Source organism: Pongo pygmaeus, chromosome 4, assembly GCF_028885625.2.
Source record: "Pongo pygmaeus isolate AG05252 chromosome 4, NHGRI_mPonPyg2-v2.0_pri, whole genome shotgun sequence".
NCBI classification, from domain to species: Eukaryota; Metazoa; Chordata; class Mammalia; order Primates; family Hominidae; genus Pongo; species Pongo pygmaeus.
In genome coordinates this window covers 10,509,170-10,529,619 of record NC_072377.2, presented here as the reverse complement: position 1 = coordinate 10,529,619, position 20,450 = coordinate 10,509,170, and the positions used below count along the sequence as shown (strand labels likewise).

At 38.0% G+C, this 20,450-nt stretch overlaps 1 protein-coding gene across 1 annotated transcript in view; it reads right to left on the bottom strand.

The window, feature by feature from the left end:
* MARCHF6 (membrane associated ring-CH-type finger 6) overlaps positions 1–20,450 on the bottom strand; it is a 79,291-nt gene that overhangs the window by 22,691 nt on the left and 36,150 nt on the right. Inside the window, exons 7-18 of the mRNA XM_054489768.2 lie at positions 20,002–20,191; positions 17,570–17,631; positions 16,934–16,966; positions 14,398–14,449; positions 10,807–10,865; positions 9,516–9,596; positions 9,203–9,271; positions 9,048–9,122; positions 8,131–8,265; positions 5,949–6,068; positions 4,429–4,529; positions 892–1,029 (exon numbers count right to left, since the gene is read on the bottom strand). Coding sequence (XP_054345743.1) covers positions 892–1,029; positions 4,429–4,529; positions 5,949–6,068; positions 8,131–8,265; positions 9,048–9,122; positions 9,203–9,271; positions 9,516–9,596; positions 10,807–10,865; positions 14,398–14,449; positions 16,934–16,966; positions 17,570–17,631; positions 20,002–20,191 — 1,115 coding nt within the window. The remainder of the gene's footprint in view (positions 1–891; positions 1,030–4,428; positions 4,530–5,948; positions 6,069–8,130; positions 8,266–9,047; positions 9,123–9,202; positions 9,272–9,515; positions 9,597–10,806; positions 10,866–14,397; positions 14,450–16,933; positions 16,967–17,569; positions 17,632–20,001; positions 20,192–20,450) is intronic.

Genomic DNA, 20,450 nt, shown 5'->3' with positions numbered 1-20,450 from the left:
ATTTAATGTTAATTAACTTGTAGGATATCCCATAAATTCAACCTATTTTACGTTTTCTTCAGCCAGTATCTGAAAAGAAATCAGTAACTGAAAGAAAAAAGTACAATGTACAAGATACTTACAAGTACACTTGTAAGTACAAGATGTAAGTACTTACAAGCACAAGGTGTAAGTACATACTTACAATGTACAATATTGTTAAGGATCTACAGGAGGAAAAGAAAAATTTCTTATCTTCTCTACAGATGACTATTGCAACATGTAGCTACAAGCTATAAATTTGTAAAACCTCCAAGCTATAAATCAGTTAGGTCAGAAATGAGACTGGGCGAGGAAGCAGTTAGAGAAGGACAGATGTTCAAGCAAATATAACCAAATCTGTACTTCACCTTTAAGATACCTACAAGATGCCAAACTGAAAAACTTTTAAAGATTCAACTTTTAAATAAATATAGAGTATATAAAGCTTGGAAAAAAAAATGCAACATGTTCACTAAAAGACTGAGAAATCAAATCTGAGAAGAATCCATTTACCAGGTTATGAGCACTAAATAAAGGTAAGTTAGTTGGTCTAAATAAAGGTAAACTGGTTTGTTTTTAATGTGCTAAAAAAAAAAAAAAAAAAAAAAGACATTTACTCCATGAAAGCTGGACCAGCAGCAAACTTCTATAAGAGGGCAAAAATATGCATATATTCTCCATGAAAGGATGGACAATAATAAGAAAAAAAATTTTATTTAGAAGTATTATATGCACTTGCAAATATTACTAAATTGTCTCTTATTAAAACTAATTTTTCTTGAGTGGGCCATGGAACATACTTTTTCCAGAAAGGTTACTCAATAGTCACAAATGACATGCATGTCCAAGGAGTCAGCTGTCCATACTCACAGCAAGTATCCGGCGGTCACAGTCCACGCTCGCACCAGCCCCTTCAGCCACTGCCTCGTGTGTCCCTGTTCGAGTAATGCTGGTAAGACAACCTGAAGCAGAAGCAGCTCGAGGGACAGTTCACTCACTGGAGCATCACTGAAACAGCCAGGATTTATAATGTGAATTGTATTTTGCATATGACTACTATTTAATGGGATTACAACAAAACTTCTTAAGAATCTAACAAACTTACTGTCTTTATTACCTCTCCTTTCATTCTCTCTCCAACTCAGTGAGGCTTTCCCCACAAACTCCACCAAATTGTTTCTGATAAGGGTCACCAAAGACTTTCATTTTGCTAAACTGATGGGTAGGTCTTGGTTCTCTCCTCACTTGCTATATTAGTAGCATGTTACACAAAAGGTCACTCCTTCCTTTGACACCTCACATCCAAACAGCTACAGAATACTTTTGACTGTACCTTAACAATATCCTAAAAATTTCTCAAGGCCTCCACTACTACCTCCCCTTCATCTCTGCCACCCTCACCTTTCACCAGGATCATTGCATTATCCTCCCAGCTGGCTTCCTGTTTCTGACCTAGCCACTCTAACCCAGTTTCCTCTCATCACAGCAGTCAGAATGATCCTCTTTAAACCTAAGTTAGATCACTCCTTTGCTCAAAGCTTTCCAAGAGCTCCTCAATCACTCAAGCAAAAGCCAAAGTGCTTATGTCATACAAGACTCTCTAGGAGGTGGCTCTCCATGACCTTTCTGACTTCAGGGCCAATTCTTTGCCTTCCTCCTTCTACTGCAGACAAACTTGCCTCCCTGCAGATCCTCAAACAGACCTGGGTGCCACTGCACCTACTTTCTGCAAGAATATTCTGCCTTCAGGGATCCACGTGGCTCACTCTCTCAACTCCTTCAGGGCTTTCCTCAACTGTCACCCCCTCAGGTCTTTACCAGTCACTATTCCTAAATTGTAACCCCATCCTGCCCACTTTCTATCCCCTTTCCCAACTTGAATTTTCCCCCATAGCACTTATGACCACTGGCACCACTGTATATTTCATCTATTTTAATGTCTATCTGCACCATTAAAATGCAAGCTCTACTACAGCAGGATTTTTTCTTGATTCTGTTTTTTTCACTGTTATGTCCCTAGCACACTGAAAAGTACCCGGCACATAATGGACTCTCGATTTTGTTTAATGAACTAAATGCTGCTATAGCACAAAAACTCTGCTAACCTTCTAGGTATAACTGATCACCACAATGGGTTTATCCCAACAACATATAAAGCTGGACCTGTGTGTGTTTCCTGGTTCTATGACTGGAATCATATACATACTATACATGAACTAAAAGGTAAGAAATCCTCCAAATCTATAAAAACCCTAAGTATAGAAAAATAAAGTTTTATCACAAAAGAGTAACAATTTTAGAAGTCATAAACTGATGCTGCATTTTAAACTACTTACTGGCATTTTTTCTGCCACTTTAAATAATCAGGATATAAGTATTTTCCAATTCTAATTTAATAAAATACAAATTTGAGATTTTACTATGTGTACAGTAAACCTTTTATTTTTGAACAATCATGTTCCTATGCAAAGCATTAAGATCCAAATAAGAGGCTAGGCGCAGTGGCTCACACCTATAATCCCAGCACTTTGGGCGACCAAAGTGGAAGGATTGCTTGAGGCCAGAATTCAAGACCAGCCTGGGCAATATAGTCAGACCCTGTCTCCACAAAATATTTTTTTAAATTAAAAAAAGAGAGACAGAGAGAAAAAGACCTAAATAAGACATGATTTCTACCATCTTGGATAAAACAATACATATTTGTAAAGTAATGTAACAAATGCTATAAAAAGAAATACAATGATGAAGACAATTTTAAAGGATGGAATGATGGCCAGGCACAGTTGGCTCATGCCTGTAATCCTAACATTTTTGGAGGCTGAGACAGGCAGATGGCTCGAGCTCAGGAATTCAAGAGCAGCACAGGCAACATGGTAAAACCCGGTCTCCCCAAAAAATACAAAAATTAGGCAGGTGTGGTGGCTTGCGCCTGTAGTCTCAGCTACCCAGGACACTGAAGTGGGAAGATCACTTGAGCCCGGGAGGTTGAGGCTACAGTGAGCCATGATCACACCACTTGCACTACAGCCTGGGTGACAGAGCGAGACTCTTTCTCATAAAAAATAAAATAAAATTTAAAAGCCTTAATCTGGATTTTAAAAAGAATATCAAATGCTTGCCACTCAAACGTGCACAAGCAAGTCATTGTAAACAGAGAGAAAAAGACAAACAGCTAAGTAATCAGGGGAGCCTCAATGGCAGTGTAACACAATTAAAAGAATTGAAGTCAGTCAATGCTGAGACAAGACATTGAAAAAGCAACATGAGGTTATGCCAAGTCTTGCATCTCATTCTAAATGGTGTAGATATCACATAGATTACAGAGGAAGTGCTGACAACTTTTAAACACAGGGGTAAAATAATCAAAGTTCTAGAAAATCTAGAGGCAGAGGTGTTGAGGATGAATGGAGCAAGAAGAAGGCCTAAATTAAGTAAGTGGCAAATCGAGTTAGATTAGTAAGAGATTTTAAGAAATTAGAATTGACAATACTTTAAAGACTCATTAGAAGTAAACTTGACAAAATAATCCAATTTGCCTGCAATTGGGATAATGACTGTGGGGATAATACAAATCCCTAAAGAAAGAGCATATAGGATGAGTGGCAGAGATTACCGGCAGTGGTAGGTTTCCAGATGGCTTTTTTTTTGGGGGGGGGATGCAGTTTCACTCTTGTTGCCCAGGTGGGAGTGCAATGGCACGATCTCGGCTCACCGCAACCTCTGCCTCCTGGGTTCAAGCGATTCTCCTGCCTCAGCCTCCCGAGTAGTTGGGATTACAGGCATGCGCCACCACGCATGGCTAATTTTTTTGTATTTTTAGTAGAGACAGAGTTTCTCCATGTTGGTGAGGCTGGTCTCAAACTCCCATTCTCAGGTGATCCGCCTGCCTCAGCTTCCCAAAGTGCTGGGATTACAGGCGTGAGCCACCACGCCTGGCCTTAGCCCACTTAAGTTTTTAAAGCAAAAAAGATTTTCCATCTACAAGCCTTGTACCCTACTTTTAATAATTAAATGTGCAACTCTGGCTTTATTCTTTATAATGTGCTTTTCAAAATAAAGATGATGCTAATACACTCTCATTAGGTATGGTAAAACATTTCAATGCTGTGCAAATGCATACTTTATGCGCAGAAAAAATTAACATCTTCCTTTAGAAAATGTAAGTACTAATGTTTATCTGATCTAAAATAAGGCAAAATTTATGCAAAGTGGAAAAGGTCCAGAAAATTTTTTAAACATTAAATTTAATCTAAAAAATAATAAAAATAAAGGCAGAATAAGGCAAAATTTAATTGTCAGATGATTTCCAGTATCTATAAGAAATGTTTTAAATGTTTAATGTAATCTGAACATCAAATCCCTAACAGAGATAAATTAGTAAAGCTATTCTAAATTTTTAAAACTTACCTATAGAGCATGACATTGTATGGAAGAAAATTAGGCAGCACACTCTTAATTATACGTATAGGAAGCCAAAGCATCAGGAGGACAATGGAGCCAAAGACAATCTGCAGAAGGAAACAGGGTATGACACCACTGTAAGAGTCAATCGCTCCTGTGCAAGACAGGCAGACTTCTGAGCACACTCAAGCAATATGCAGTCCAGGCCTGCGTCTACTCAAAGCCCAAGCAGTTCCCACTCTACACATTATCTTTGAGTCATTTTGTATAAAAATGTTTTCCTAAGATGCCTGCCCCCTTCCTGTAAGGACCTCCCATCTAGGACACAAATGCTAAAACAGAAGCCACAAAGGATAATCACCACTTGCTACCTAAGGAATGAGCTAGAAACTTAAAATGAGGAAGCAAAAATGCCTGCAACTTAATAAATCACTTGTAACCAGCTAAGACTTGACTCTATGTTAATGGCTACAAAAGCTTTCAAAGGACATAATGTTACTTTAAGAATTTTATTTTAGAAAAACTTAGATTTACAGCTGGGCGAAGTAATCCCAGCACTCTGGGAGGCCGAGGTGGGCGAATCACTAGGTCAGGAGTTCGAGACCAACCTGGCCAACATAGTGAAACCCCGCCTCTACTAAAAATACAAAAATTAGCTGAGCGTGGTGGTGGGCGCCTGTAATCCCAGCTTCTTGGGAGGCTGAGGCACGAGAATTGCTTGAAACAGGGAGGTGAAGGTTGCAGTGAGCCAAGATCGTACCACTGCACTCTAACGTGGGTAACAGACCAAAACTCCATCTCAAAAAAAAAAAAGAAAGAAATTAGGTTTAACTATGTAAGTCTTCTTCTGGGTGGGGAAACTTTGACATGCTTCTGTTAAGAGTTTAATTTACAAGCCAGTAATAAGTCTCCATTGCTTCAATGCAAATTAAACGCAATTCAGACAACCGTAATTTAGCAATCAATCATACCAGTGGTCCCCAACCATTTTGGCATCAGGGACCAGTTTCATGGAAAACAGTTTTCAATGGGATTTCAGGATGAAACTGTTCTGCTTCAGATCATCAGGCATTAGATTCTCATAATGAGCACACAATCTGGATCCCTTGCAGTCGCAGTTCCCAATAGGATTCCCACTCCCATGAGAATCTAATGCCAAGGTTGATCTGACAGGAGGTGGAGCTCAGGTGGTAATGCTTGCTTGCCCGCTGCCCATCTCCTGCTGTGCGGCCATTCCTAATGGGACACGGACCAGTACCCAGCCAAAACATGGGGGCTAGGGACCCCTGAATTATACTACTATGGAACAAGGAAGTATCTTCCTTTTAGTAAATATCTTTCTACATATTTATTTTAACAAAGTAACCAATAAAATGGCTACTTGACAACTGAATACCACAGGCTTAGATAAATACATTATTCAATATGCTCTATCAGCCCACTTGAGAACTGGAAAAAAAAAACCTAAACAAAACTATAGGTTAGCACACTTTATTCAAAAAAAAACAATGGAAACATCTTCTTACCACTGACAAAATAAATCTTCGGAGATGCCTATATATTGGCAAATGGATCATTTCCTGTACTGGATTGAAATCTGGATCATTCAAATTCCTTAGAAACCATAGGACACCAGGTCGAAGTACCTGCAAATACATTTTAAATACTATGAATATTCACCAATGTCTTCAAATTCTATATATGAGCTAAAACATTAACAGAAAGATAAGCACTTAGAATTATTCTGGCATCTAAAGTGGGCCCCAGAAAATGTATATGGTATTCTTAGGAAAGTAAGTTCCTAAACCAGAATCTTTATGAAAACTACCCTGTGTCTGATGATGTCCTTTGACATCATCATTCACTAGGGGCGGGGGGGCGGAAAAAACATTCACTGGGTCCAATGTGTCAAGAAATCTAGACCTCTGAAATGAAAAATAAATACAACCATTACTATCATAAAAGGGCTATGTTGCAATTTATAAATGTCCTAAATAGATGGTCTGATTTCAGTCTTACACTTACACACAGGAGTTACCTTAATTAAGAAACCCTACAGCCTCAGTATCTTCAATTTACTACCTATGCCTTCCCCCTGTGAATGAAAATCATCACCCAAGAGGCTGTAGGTGATAGGGTAAAGGAAGAGTCTGGGTACTAGTTCTATGTGGTCCAAACTCACTGAGTTGTCCTCTGTAACGCATCTAATCTGCCCAAACTTCTATTCTCCATCTCCTAAACAAGGGGTTACAGTGTGTGATTTCTAAGGTTCTGCCTAAGTTCCAAATACTAAAATTTTATATCAACAAAAATCACCACACTGATAAAATGAAAGAAATCATTATAGAGCATTTTATTCACTTAATGAAGTAATCTGGAGTTCACATATAATTACATTTTTAAGAAACACATTTCTGTACTTGCTTTAGTTCTCAATCATTTGTTTCAAAGAAAGAATGAAAGCTTTAGTTACCAAGAGAATTTACTGAAATTATACTGTATGATTCAGGAGCATGCTGTGGTCCCTGAACCCTCCCTCCTCCTCTTCCTCAAATCTTTCAAAGAACAAAATACACCAAGAGCAGCATTCAGCCTTTGTGCTTTTGTGTTCCGTTCCCACTGGAATTGTCAACCTGGTCCTCCACACCCTGTACATCTCCATCACCCGTCTCCGTGTAAGCTGACATCTTCAATGCTGTATTCATTTTCAGGTTATAAAATCGAGGAGAACAGGAATTGTGCCTTTGTTTCTCGCTGACACCCGAGAATGCAGTATAGTGTCCGGCACACAGTGACCATTCAGTATTTGGGGAATGACTGAGCTTGAGATGTACACTAATCAAATACTCAACTGCTTTCATCATCTTCAAATCACTAAGAACCAGATTCCAAAATAGGACTAATAAAGGTATCAGGCCAGGCACAATGGCTCACACCTGTAATCCCAGCACTTTGGGAGGCCAAGGTGGGTGGATCATTTGAGGTCAGGAGTTCAAGAACAGCCTGGCCAACATGGTGAAACCCTGTCTCTACTAAAAATATAAAAATTAGCCGGGCATGGTGGTGGGCGCCTGCAGTCCCAGCTACTTGGGAGGTTCAAGCAGGAGAATCGCTTGAACTCGGGAGGTGGAGGTTCCAAGATCATGGCACTACATTCCAGCCTGGGCAACAGAGCAAGACTCAGTATCAAAAAGTAAATAAATAAATAAATAAATAAAGGTAATCCATCAGGCCAGTGAACTGGAATCATAAAGGACCTTCATTGTAATTCTATACTTAAGGCGCCTAAATCAAAATGATTTTAAATGTCTGATCCTGCAAAACCATATCCTTTTGGTTATTTCCAGCAGTACAGTTCGTTGAAGTCTGAGACACACTCACATCATACAAAATTCCAAGAGTCTGTATTAGAGGATGGCTAAAGTATATACGAAGTATGACAAAATGAGTACTCTTAACTTTTTCCTCAGTTGAATCGTCTTTCAAACTCAGACAGAAATATTAAAACTTGCCAATTATGGACACAAACAACTGAAACAGTTTAAAGTAATTAAGTCAAAGTCCCCAATAAGTTATTCCCTCTTAGAATAAAATAGTAGAGAATATGATTTAGGTAGGAAATCATCATAGCCTTTGAGACATGACTGGTGGTGAAAGCGAAAGTCCTTTTTATAAATGTACAGCATCAGCATTTCCCTGTAGACTTACCTCTCTCAGTAGTAGAATGAAGGAGGCAAAGTAGAAGACATATACCATTCCCACTAGCCAATGCAGAAACATGGTAGTACCTGGAGCCGACTGAAAGCTCAGTTCTCGATCTTTCAGAGTAGCATCAAACATTTCCTGAGCCAAAAGAGGACAGGTAAGAGAGATCTGTGCCCCCTACATTTGCCAAGTTAACATTTTCATCTTCTAGGAAATAAATAATCAATATGCATGCAAAGAACAATTCCTAGAACTGCAGTTCACTTAATGTCTTCCATATACAAGATTGGCTACTGCTTCAAATATAAAGAATGATAAACCAATTGGTAAAAGCTTTATTAATACTGATTCTATTAAAGAACTATTTTTGATGAATGTAAAACATTTTCTTGGTTATAGGTCTGCATTCTTGAGAAGTTTTAGAAGTAAGGTATGGGACGGTAAACGTTATCTCAGAACCAAAGGCAGCTTTTCTACACATAAAATATTTTTGAAACAATCAAAAACTGATTATCACTAACAGCAATTAAAGAGTATAATCAAGACTAAGCATATTAGTTAAATCAAATGATTAGGGTTAAATTTATTACTACAAAGACAGTTTCCTTATCAAATTATTCTCTATGTATATAATGTCTTAGCATTATCTACACAAATTGAAGACAGCAAAATGGGCAATAAAATTCTCCACTATTAGAAAGATTCCATCCAAACTATCCTGACATCAAAAATTTGCACAAAGCCTCAAAAACTCAGGTACTCAAGAAAAATTAACATTAAGATTCTATACTGATACACATGCCAAAAGAATAAGCAAATTATCAAATATTTACTTTCCTTTAAAAAGAATCCATGCTGAAGACTTCCTTTTTTGAAGCCTTGAAATTATGCTATTATACAATAATGAATACTCAACTTACCAAGGAACAGATATCCAGCCACCAACCACAAATGAGAGGGAATACTCCAATTTCTACCACCACTAACAAAGAGACCTTAAGTGAAAATAAAGGTCATCAGTATCACCCAAATGTAGGAGAAATCATTTCCAATTTTAAGTTATAACAGGAATTACCTTAACAACAATATAGCAGACTCCCAGTAAGCGACGAGATCTATGAAATTTCACAAGAGTTGCCAAGCCCTACAGCATCAGGTCAAGGAAAAACTGAGTATTTAAAGGTACAATGAAACAGGTAACTACTTAGCCAACATTTAGTATTTTTTGACAGAATTAATTTATTTCACATTTTGTCCACACTGACCCTTACTGCAAATACCTACAACTTTTACTAAGAGGACAAGGATAGACAAGTTTCACCATTAATGAAGAGTTCTTTGGTATGAATAATATTAGTGAACACCCAAGTTGGTTCATTAAAGGATACATGACAAATTATCAGTGTTATTGCTAAAAGTATATACCCAACTATGGTTGTGATTAGGCCTTCAAAATGAGATGCTTGGACCTGGAAATAAGAAAAAAGTAAATAAAATTTAATTTTACAACATGTCCTACACTCTGGTTTTCCCATATTAAACAATCTAAATGACTGAAACACAATTGTCGAGACAATTTATAACTAGAAAACTACTGTAAAATCTCCTTTGGATGACATCTCTGAAAACCAAATTCTCTCACTGACGTTATATATTACTAAAAAATGAAGAAAAATTAAGTAACACTTAACCCAAGGAGACAAAATAACAGTAGAGTGAATTAAATTTTACAAAAACAAGAGCACTGTATTACAACAGCCTGCCCTCTACTCTCACTCTAAAGCAGATTTGCTAAAGGCTAACCACTGAAAGCAGGAACACACTGCCCAAGTCACCCACCAGCTGGGTAATATCCTAGCCACCTCATTTCCTACCACTAGAAGTAACTGTTGAAGTTTCCCTTGCTCTGCAAATCTGTCCCATTCTCAACTTACAGAAAGAATTTTCAAAGTAACAATGCCTGTTGGTATTTTTTGATTCCTGAGTTTCAGATAGCAAGTGGCAAAAGTTTGGAAAGTCAAAATTTTTCAAAACACTTACCTGAACCTTTCAAGTTCTTGCATTCAACTAGTGAGAATCAGAGGTGTACTAAATATGAGAAGACTTCAGAATGTGATCTCTCAGATCTCAAATATACACACTGAGCATATGATCCCAGATAGTCAGCTCTTCCATAAAAGACTAAATTGTTCTAGGGCCCCAATAGAGAAGTAATAATCCTTCCAAAATTTATTTACCTCTGGAAAATACTGATAAAATGTCAAAACTAAAGCACTCTAGAAAACACTACAACCCGTCATTCCAAAATAGTCTACCCTTTTTTAACTGACTGATATATTGTTACTTTTCTAAATTCAGCAGGGGGCACCTGGGGAAAGGGAAAGAAGAGAACATACAAGTTCTTGAGATGGACAGAAAATCTGCCTGTGGGGAACTTTCCCACGGTATGCCTCAGGCCCACCCAGCTGAATGGATTTCAGAGCACATTTTCATTAGTTGGCAACATGACCACTATCTCTTGAGCCACTGTTATTTTTTTTAAAAAAGAATGACACGGTATTGCCTAACTATTCCCTTGCATAATGCCAATGAAGAAATGATGTAACTCTTTAGAATACTATTTGATTAATAATCACATTTGGGAGTAATGAATGAACTTTGTAAAAGTATTATACTCACGTGTTCTTCAAATCCCAAACCAACAAGGGAGAAATGACCAATATGGTAAGGGCAAAATGCTAAAAGGGGGAAAAATTCAATGAAAACTTCAACATCAAAACAATGAACACTCCTACTACAATTCCCCACTAAAAGGAACTCGGGCTTCTTGGAGAAATGAAAGATTCCAGAACTAGGCTAAAAATACACCGCCTAGGACATTCTCTGTAACTAGAGAACAACGAAGCTATTAAGGTCTAATAGGGCCATGCCAAATCAACACAGAAACCATTGTGAAAACAGGCCAAAGAGAGGAGAATATAAGCATCAAAATGAATAATGACCAAAACTGATGGAAAAACACTGAACATACACAAATCCATGAGTTTATGATGCTCAAAAAAGGAAAAGTCCAAAATAATAATCACAAAAAGAGAAAAAGCAACATCAAAGAAAATACTTTGATGTTTTGGAAGCAGTTAGCACACCCACGGGAATAGTTAATGCACCAATTCCTTATTCTGAAAACCAAAATTAATGGGAAAAATATGAGCATCTGTCCTACTTGCCCTGGACAGACAGGTTCGGGTTGACTGAATAGTCCCAAATTGATAAGAATTTCTTCTTCTTTCAGAAAAGTCAGCCAATAAATGTAAAAAATGACAGTTTAAAAATCACCATTTTGCCACCCTTAATACAGGAAATGATTCTGGCAAGGATCATCAAGAGCTAATAAAAATCATTAAGTGGAAGGTTGATGGAACACTGTAAGACACTAACATATCACTCCCAACAGATTATTTTATAATGGTAAAGGGAAAAACAAAACCTAAGATTAGAGGCCCAGGTTGATATCAGCTGAATCCAGTGATAAAAGTGGACAATCCGGCATCATGTATCTCAGCTCCTCACATATACTATTAATAGGCACAGTGTGACCAGTGATGGATTTGTCCCAGATGTATTCAACCTGAATCTAATAAGGCCTTTAGATCTGACTTCCAGTTTAAGAGAAATATGGGAGACAAAGGATTAAGGCAGAGGACATCCAGGAAACAGATGGACAGATGTAAAATATGACATGCTGCAAGAACAGTTAACCTAATCCCAGCAACAAATCAATGGCCAAATAGGGTGAGTTGGGGGAAGCAAAGAGAAGAATACTCTAGATTAAAAGACTAATAACTTATAACTTAACAACTAAAAGTAATATGTGGACCTTATTTGGGTCTTCATTCAAAGAAACCAACTGCAAAATGGTATCTAAGGGACAACCCAGAGAGTTTGAATATGATGGATTATTAGGAAATATTAAATTCTAGTAATTTTGTAAGGTGAGATAATGGCATTATAGCTAAGTATGAAAGTCTTTTTAAAATCTTTATAGCAATAATTTTTATAGTCTTCTTTTTCCTCAAGTCTTTCTGGCTAAATTTTACTTCATTCCTAATAATAAAATATAGTTATCTTTTCTTTATGGTAGAAACAAATCGACAGCACAGTAGATTACCAGGGGAGTGGGAAACTCAATCATGAAGACAGAAGTCAGAGTGAACCTACTAGGGATCTGGCCTCTAATCCTTTCTGACTATTTCATGGGTAGGAATCTTTTTGAACATGTATTCCCAATATATTTAAATTTATTTATAAATTATATATATGTATTAGTTTACTAACATATTGCATGTGATATAAAGCAGAAGAAATTTTAAAAGGTAACGAAAAAAACTGTATGTTGAATTTTGCCTATTTTGCTCTCATATCCCAGTCTGAAGATGACTCAACTAGGTCCCTGGGAGGGGCAAGTTTTAACTCTATTAGCAGATGTATTAAATAATTATTAACCTTAAACACCAGTTGCAACAATCGATTTCCATCCCATTACACACAAACTAATGGAAAGGCATCCTGAAATTAAGGACAATTTCTCAGGATTGCTGCCTGCTACTGGAAGACCACAGCTTTGTCAAATTATATTTCTGCAAAGCATGACCACAAGAGCCAAAAAACTGCCTGTAGAAAACTTACAACAGAGCAACACATGCAAGAAAAAAACAGGAGGGTGTTTAATCCCAATGATTAAAAGAAAAAGTATGTTCCTAATGGAAGAAAACTTGTTTCATTTCAAAAGATTCTAACTATATAATAAAACATAAGTTTACTAAGAAAATTCTTTTCGCAGTATAAGCTCAGGAGGTTGGATTAGAAAAAGCTTTACTTAGATTTGATTTCTATAAATGAGAGTTCTTATTGGTATAATTCATGTTTTAAATGTGACCTGTTTCTCCAAACATTAATTTAGCATTAAGCTTTTCTGCAAGAGTAAAGACTTAGATCTATAGATCATTTTTTCTCTCAAAAAAAAAATGCAGTCAAGATCATAACAGTTTCAGTCTATATATGAATTATTTTACATAATGCAAAATAAATGCATGATAACACACAGACACCCCCACATGTAAAGGGAACAAAGAATCCTAATCAATCTGCACCTTTGTGAGTATCTACTAAAAATTAAGAAATCAATGGAAGTACCCGAAATACTTTGTTAACAAAATACAAGTAAATTTATCTTCCTCTTTTACAGATAATATACAGAAATCAATTTCTGGTCTCATCCTCAGTCCAAATATTCAAAGCCCCTTACACCACATGGCTTCTTATTAAAGATGTCTGCTTTACACGCCACAGTGTAGTCCCCAGCAGAGCAAATAACTTGGAATTTGGTGGAAGAAGCCTTGGGAAATCTCTACTCATCCTCTTCAGCAGAGCTGAGGGGTAAATCCCATGTACTAAGGAAGGAATTTCTCATAGATTATCCCTATATAGGGATATGTTGCCTGAGGTCTCTGAGACACAAATCATAGGACACCTAACAATAACCCCATTCTATCAGACTCTACCTCCTCACCCCTAAGAGATATAGAAACTGAATTCTAAGGCCTTGGTTTATTCAACTTAGTTTTCCTTACCTCTTCTGGAAAGGAAAAAAACCTCTGTCAACAGTGTCTCCTCAACCTTGCCTTTCTTTCTCTAACTACTCCCAATGGAAGGGACCATTGTGTGCTGTCAAAGAATCCTCACAGCTGCCCTCTCAGAAGTGCTTGGAAGTGATTTTGCATGTGCTGGAATCTGGTTCTAAGGGGCGCTCACATTTGGGGAAGGCTTACTGTCTTCCCACAAGCCTACACTCAGCTCTGGTAACAGCTCCCAAGTCAAGATCTCTAGAAGGCAATGGTCAGGATTTTGACAGATGAAAACAAGATATTCCACCATAGGGAAGAGCACACACAATCAGCATAAAACTAATTCCAGAAATGGGAAACTGTATATTTTCAAGTCGGTCTAAAACCAGCTTCTACAAAAAAAAAAACCCAGAAATGCCCAACAGAGGGAGAGACAGGTAGGTAACTGCAGTCACTGCTGCTTAGGAAAGTATCTGTCTGTCTGGGGCCTATCTATACAGGGTTTGTATCTGAAACTATTTTCATATACTGCTTAGTATTTATTTCTATGTTAAAAAATAATAATAATAAACCTATAACAAGGCTCCTACAAAACTAAATTCCTACCATAATACTATATAAAAAAAAAAGCACAAACACAACTTACCAAAAACAAGAATGAACAGTGTATTTAAAGATACCACCCAGAAGACATGTTCCTAAAGGAAAAAAGCATCAATAAAGCATATTCAATTCATATTTAACATATGTTTAATTGGACTATTCCACTTATTTAGCTAGAGCCAAATAGTAAAAACAGCTAAGATTGAAATTTTCCCTCTATTGTTTTGGGATTTCAATCTAGACATAATATGTAACTTTCATTTTTCATTAGATAGCTCATACAACTAAGCCTAATAAAACTCAAAAATGTTACATGTAGAAAAAACAAATTCATTTATAAACATTTCCTTTTTAGAAATAATCTACCACAAATTACATAGATTTTCATAACTACCAGATTTCATTTAAATCAAATGACACTGAAAAATTTCAAATGGAGAAAAATTTGAAAGCCAAATTAATTGTAAACATCATGTTAATGTCAACTGCAGTGTTTCTTTCAACGTCCAATCTGCCTTCTTGACACCTACAAGGTCACTACTGCCTGGCTACCACTCCTTTGGAAAACTCTAGCTTGATCTCCTCTGATCCCTCCACTCCCTATGGTGCCCTGACTTTCTTTGTCCTATCTCACCTGACCATCTGGTCACCTCCCACCTCTAAGGTGACAGCTATCTGCCTATTCCTTCAGCCATGTTATACACACTTTAGCTATGCCCCATGCTGACACTGACCAGACTGCCCAAGTCAATTCATTCATGCCCACAACCTTCCCCAACCATCAAGTTAAATGATCCTTCCAAAGATCTTTTGTCTAAAAAAAGGATTTCTCTGTTCAGGTCCCCTAATCTTCCACAAATCCAACCAGAAAGAAGGGTAATTAGTTTGTAAATGACTATTACATTTCTTCTCACCATGTTGGCTCAATCTTTTCAACCTCTCTGCCTTAAGGGCTCCTAAATTTTCCCTATCCCCAACATATTTTATACTTCAACCTCTAAGTTATCTTCGCTGAAAATCTCCTGCTGACAAACTCCATTCCACTAAGAAAGACCTAATCAAACCCTCTTTTGTGCCCCTCTTGTGTCCTATGCACACTTTTTGTCACTGAGACTCCAAAACATTCCTTGTTTACATGTTCATTTCTCTCTACCACACTATAGAGCATCTTTGAGAACAGGGACCCTGTCTCATTCATAGGCATTGAATTCATAGGCACTGAATTCCCCAGTGCCTATCACAATAGCTGGCACACTATACATATTAAATACTTTTTACTAAAATAATGAATTCTTCCTGTCAAAGGTTTTTCCAATAATTCAAATGAGTTTGAGTTAACACCACTATCTCAACGACTTCTGTCCTTCATTTACGAGGAACTGACGGGGTAAGAAATATAAATCAGTATGTGGCCAAATAATGCTTTCCATACTGACTGTGATCAAACCATGACTCAAAGCTCATTAATATCACATTCCCACTAAACTGTGGAATTATACCAGATATGTTCCTAAAAACCTACACACTGCTAAATTCAACATCCTCTTCTGGTTAACATCTGGAGCCACCCTGAGGAGAAGGCCAACACTGAGGACAGCAAAGGAGACAGATGGAGATATCTGGGTCTCTGATGACATTGTTGGGCCTATGGATCAAGCAACCTCAAGCCCATTCTTCTTCTGGACTTCCTGTTATATTAATCTTCCAACCAGTAGGGGTTCTGCTACCTGCAGCCAAAGTCATCTGAAGCTATTTAAAAATCCCAAATGGCAAATAACTTCATATTACAGGACCTGAAAACAGCACCATTTCTTCTTAGAACAAGTTCTTTAAAGAATTGCTCCTCACCTTAGAGTTGCAATCTTTACTAATATGGCAAAGTTCCTAGGTAAAGACAGGTGGGGTTCAGCAAACAGGAAAATCTAACATCAGCCTGGGGTGTCTCACTGTGAAAATATGCAAAACTGCTTTGCTTCCACCAGTACAGGCAATAAACACTGCAAGATGAAACTTTAAAAGAAGACCAAGTTCTTTTTAACTACCATTAACTTTGGGGTTTCTTTGCTAAAAATCAAATACTTAATAATTTTTTTTAAATATTACCTTTATGCTTTTTCAATATTTTCAGCACACTAAACATATCATCTTCAACATATAAAGTAATTAAAAGCCAAAGGGCATCTTGACCTTTACTACATACTATAAATGTGAAGTTTCTGAATCACTAAGACAACTCCAATTCTGTTATTAAAAAGAATTAGTTTTGGCGGGGCGCGGTGGCTCACACCTGTAATCCCAGCACTTGGGGAGGCCGAGGCGGGCGGATCGCGAGGTCAGGAGATCGAGACCATCCTGGCTAACATGGTGAAACCCCATCTCTACTAAAAATACAAAAAATTAGCCAGGCATGGTGGCGGGCACCTGTAGTCCCAGCTACCTGGGAAGCTGAGGCAGGAGAATGACATGAACCCAGGAGACGGAGGGTGCAGTGAGCCAAGATCACGCCACTGCAGTCCAGCCTCGGTGACAGAGTGAGACTCCGTCACAAAAAAAAAAAAAAAAAAATTAGTTTTACTTACCAGAAAAACTAGTGATCCATCAAGTCCTAGCATCTAAAATAAACAAAAATGATAAGCATTAAGATGCAACAGAACTTTCTATTCTAATTTACGAAAAGCCGCATTTTCCTTTCAATATCTTTAAACACAGTCCTCACCCACTTCCTGTACTTTCCAATACTTCCTATCATTTTCAGAAAATAAAAAAAATTCTGTTTCTGAATGAGAGTTTTATATTTTGGGTCTCCTTTTATTCAAAATTACATGATTTATAAAGTCTAAAAAAATTCCATCTTGGATTTGTTACTCAAGATATACAGCTAATTAAGACTACTTCATAATAAAACTGTATTATTTTGTCAACTGAAGCATGAAAATACTACTTAAATTTAAATTGTTATTTTGTTTTTCAAAAGTCCACAATTTCAGGTAAAACATTTCCTAAATGGAGCAAGATTTTGTAAGACAAAAAAAGCCACCAACATCACAATATTTTGACCATAAACAGCATATCACTTAACTTTCACTAGGAATGAAAATTCTAGTAACTTTTCATCAACTGTAACGATAACATTAGTGTATACATCTAAATACACCAAAGTTTAAAATATATTTTAGGATTAAAACACCAGGATACTTGACAGAAAAAGGTCTTACTCTTTCCCATGTAAGCTCTTCAGCAGCTCGGTCCCATTCTAAAGCATTCCAATTCATGTCATCTGAAAATATAATTGCAATTTAAAGATTACTGATGGAACTTGAACTAAAAATAATAAATAATAAAAAAATATAATGCACTAAAAATAGTAAAATTTAGTACTTTGTAAGCTGTTGTTGAGAAGCTAAGCCACATTTCCATACTGAGTATTTGCTTGTCAGGGAACAAATAAGAATAAAAACATACATATAAATAAATAATACATATAAAGTAAGGTAATCCTGGATTGAGATAAATGCTAGGAAGGGAATAAATAAGGTTATGTGAAAGAGAGGAATTCAGTAGCTCTAAGCTATTGAATCTGGCAGATTTGAGAAAAGTAAGGAAGCCAGGGGACTAAGGACATTCTGAGTAATGATATGGGTAGTAGAAAGACAGAAATCAGATCATACAAGAGGAATGTGGAGTCTGGATTTTATTCTTTAGTAATGGGAAAACTACTAAAAGATTTAAAGGCAGCAGAGTAATATGAACTATGTGGAGCAAGAATGGAAGGAGAAAGAATAGTTAGAAGCTACTGTATTAGATCAAGAGAAAGAAAGAATGGCCAGACCCAAGGGTAGCAGCAGGCTGTATTCTCAGAGCCTCTGACCTCTCCCTGCAAAGGCCCCCTGTTACCATTACACAAGTCACTTTTTCTCATCCTTAAGAGGTCTCAGCTCAAATACCACGTACTCTGAGCTACCTGGAAAACCTTATTCAAAATAGGTCTAGGCTGGGCACAATGGCTCATGCCTATAATCTCAGCACTTTGGGAGGCTGAGGCAGGAGGATCACTTGAGCCCAGGAGTTCAAGACCAGCCAGGACAACAGGGAGAACCCATCTCTACCAAGAAACAAAAACAAAAACAAAATTAGCTGGGCGTGATGGCATACATCTGTGGTCCCAGCTACTTGGGGAGCTGAGGTGGGAGGATCACTTGAGCCCAAAAGGTCAAGGCTACAGTGAGCTGTGTTCCTGCCACTGTACTCCCGCCCAAGTGACAGGGCAAAACCTTGTCTCAAAAAAAAAGTAAATTAATTAAATAGGTCTCTCCCCAACAGCATCCTCAGAGCAACCTGCACAACACTTATCATGACGTGTATTTCCTGCTTTTTCACTAAACCAGAAACTCCAGGAATGCAGCAGCCTAATGTTTTGGTCACAGTTATATGCTCAGTGTCTAACAGAGTGTCTGACAAAGAGACACGAAAATATCAGGCATGCCAAGTAGAACTAGAGATAGTGCAAAGCTTGACAGGAAAACTGTGGTGGGAGGGAGGAGGGGAAGTGAGTGACCGACAGCTGACTGGTAGACCCTGTCTTGGATCTTTTTTTTTTTTTTTTCTTGAGACGGAATCTTGCTCTGTCACCCAGGCTGGAGTGCTGTGGCATGATCTCAGCTCCCTGCAACCTCTGCCTTCTGCCTCCTGGGTTCAAGTGATTCTCCTATCTCAGTCTCCCAAGTAGATGGGATTACAGGCGTGCGCCACCACGCCCAGCTAATTTTTGTATTTTTAGTAGAGATGGGGTTTCACCATGTTGGCCAAGCTGGTCTCAAACTCCTGACCTCAAGTGATCTACCCATCTCCTGTCTTGGATCTTATTTTACATTCTAGAGTTTACACTGCTAGAAAACGAGACGTTGATATATTTAGATGGCATCTTGTCTGCAGTATACACTTCAAGATTCTTTTTCAATCTTAGAAATTGCACTGACTCATGAGACATGGAAAGAGAGAAGCAAATGAATGAGGTAAATCTGTATCAAAGTCCTTTATTTAAAAAAAGTAGTACCTAATCCAACTTAAAAAATAGTTTCTTCCTATCTATCCTATTAAAAAAGTCCTGTGTAGGCCGGGCGCAGTGGCTCACGCCTGTAATCCCAGCACTTTGGGAGGCCGAGACGCGCAGATCACAAGAGTTCAGGAGATCGAGACCATACTGGTAACACGGTGAAACCCCGCCTCTACTAAAAATACGAAATATTAGCCGGGCGTGGTGGCGAGCACCTGTAGTCCCAGCTACTCGGGAGGCTGAGGCGGGAGAATGGCGTGAACCCAGGAGGCGGAGCTTGCAGTGAGCCGAGATAGCGCCACTGCATTCCAGCCTGGGCGACAGAGTGAGACTCAGTTTCCCAAAAAAAAAAAAAAAAAAAAAAAAGTCCCATGTAGAAAGGATTTTAAAACACAAAACATGCCCTGTTTCATAGAAAAACACACATTTATGCATATGTACATCCATAAATGCCAGTTTGCCAAAATAAAGTAAAAATAAGTTAGAAATAGAACTTCACAACATTAAAATTTGAAAACGCCAGCCCTTTTCCTCAATGCAAGTTGAGAACAGATTTGCAGTGCTGAAGAGTGAGGACACACAAGCAGCCATTACCCTGGGCTCCATTATTAGCATCTGCCGCATCTTCCACACCAGCGTCATCTTCCTCCTCATTGTCCTCCTCCTCCTCTTCTGCCTGGTCATCCTGGGCATCAGGGTTTTCCCCCACCACTGCGTTCTCAGCTGGTGGGTTAGCAGGCTGATCAGCAGCAACATTTTCTGCACCATTTCCTCCTGCTGGAGCCTAAAATCACAGAAAAGCCCAGAAATTTAGATCCACTTGTCTGTTTTGCTCTGTTTCCAAATCACATTATTCCTGCTAAAAAAAAAAAAAAAAAAAAAAAAAACTAGGCCAGGTGTAGTGGCTCATGCCTGTAATCCTAGCACTTTGGGAGGCTGAGGCAGGCAGATTGCTTGAGCCCAGGAGTTCAAGACCAGCCTGGCCAGCACAGCAAGACCCTATCTGTACTTAAATTAAAAAGTTAGCCAGGCATGGTGGTTTG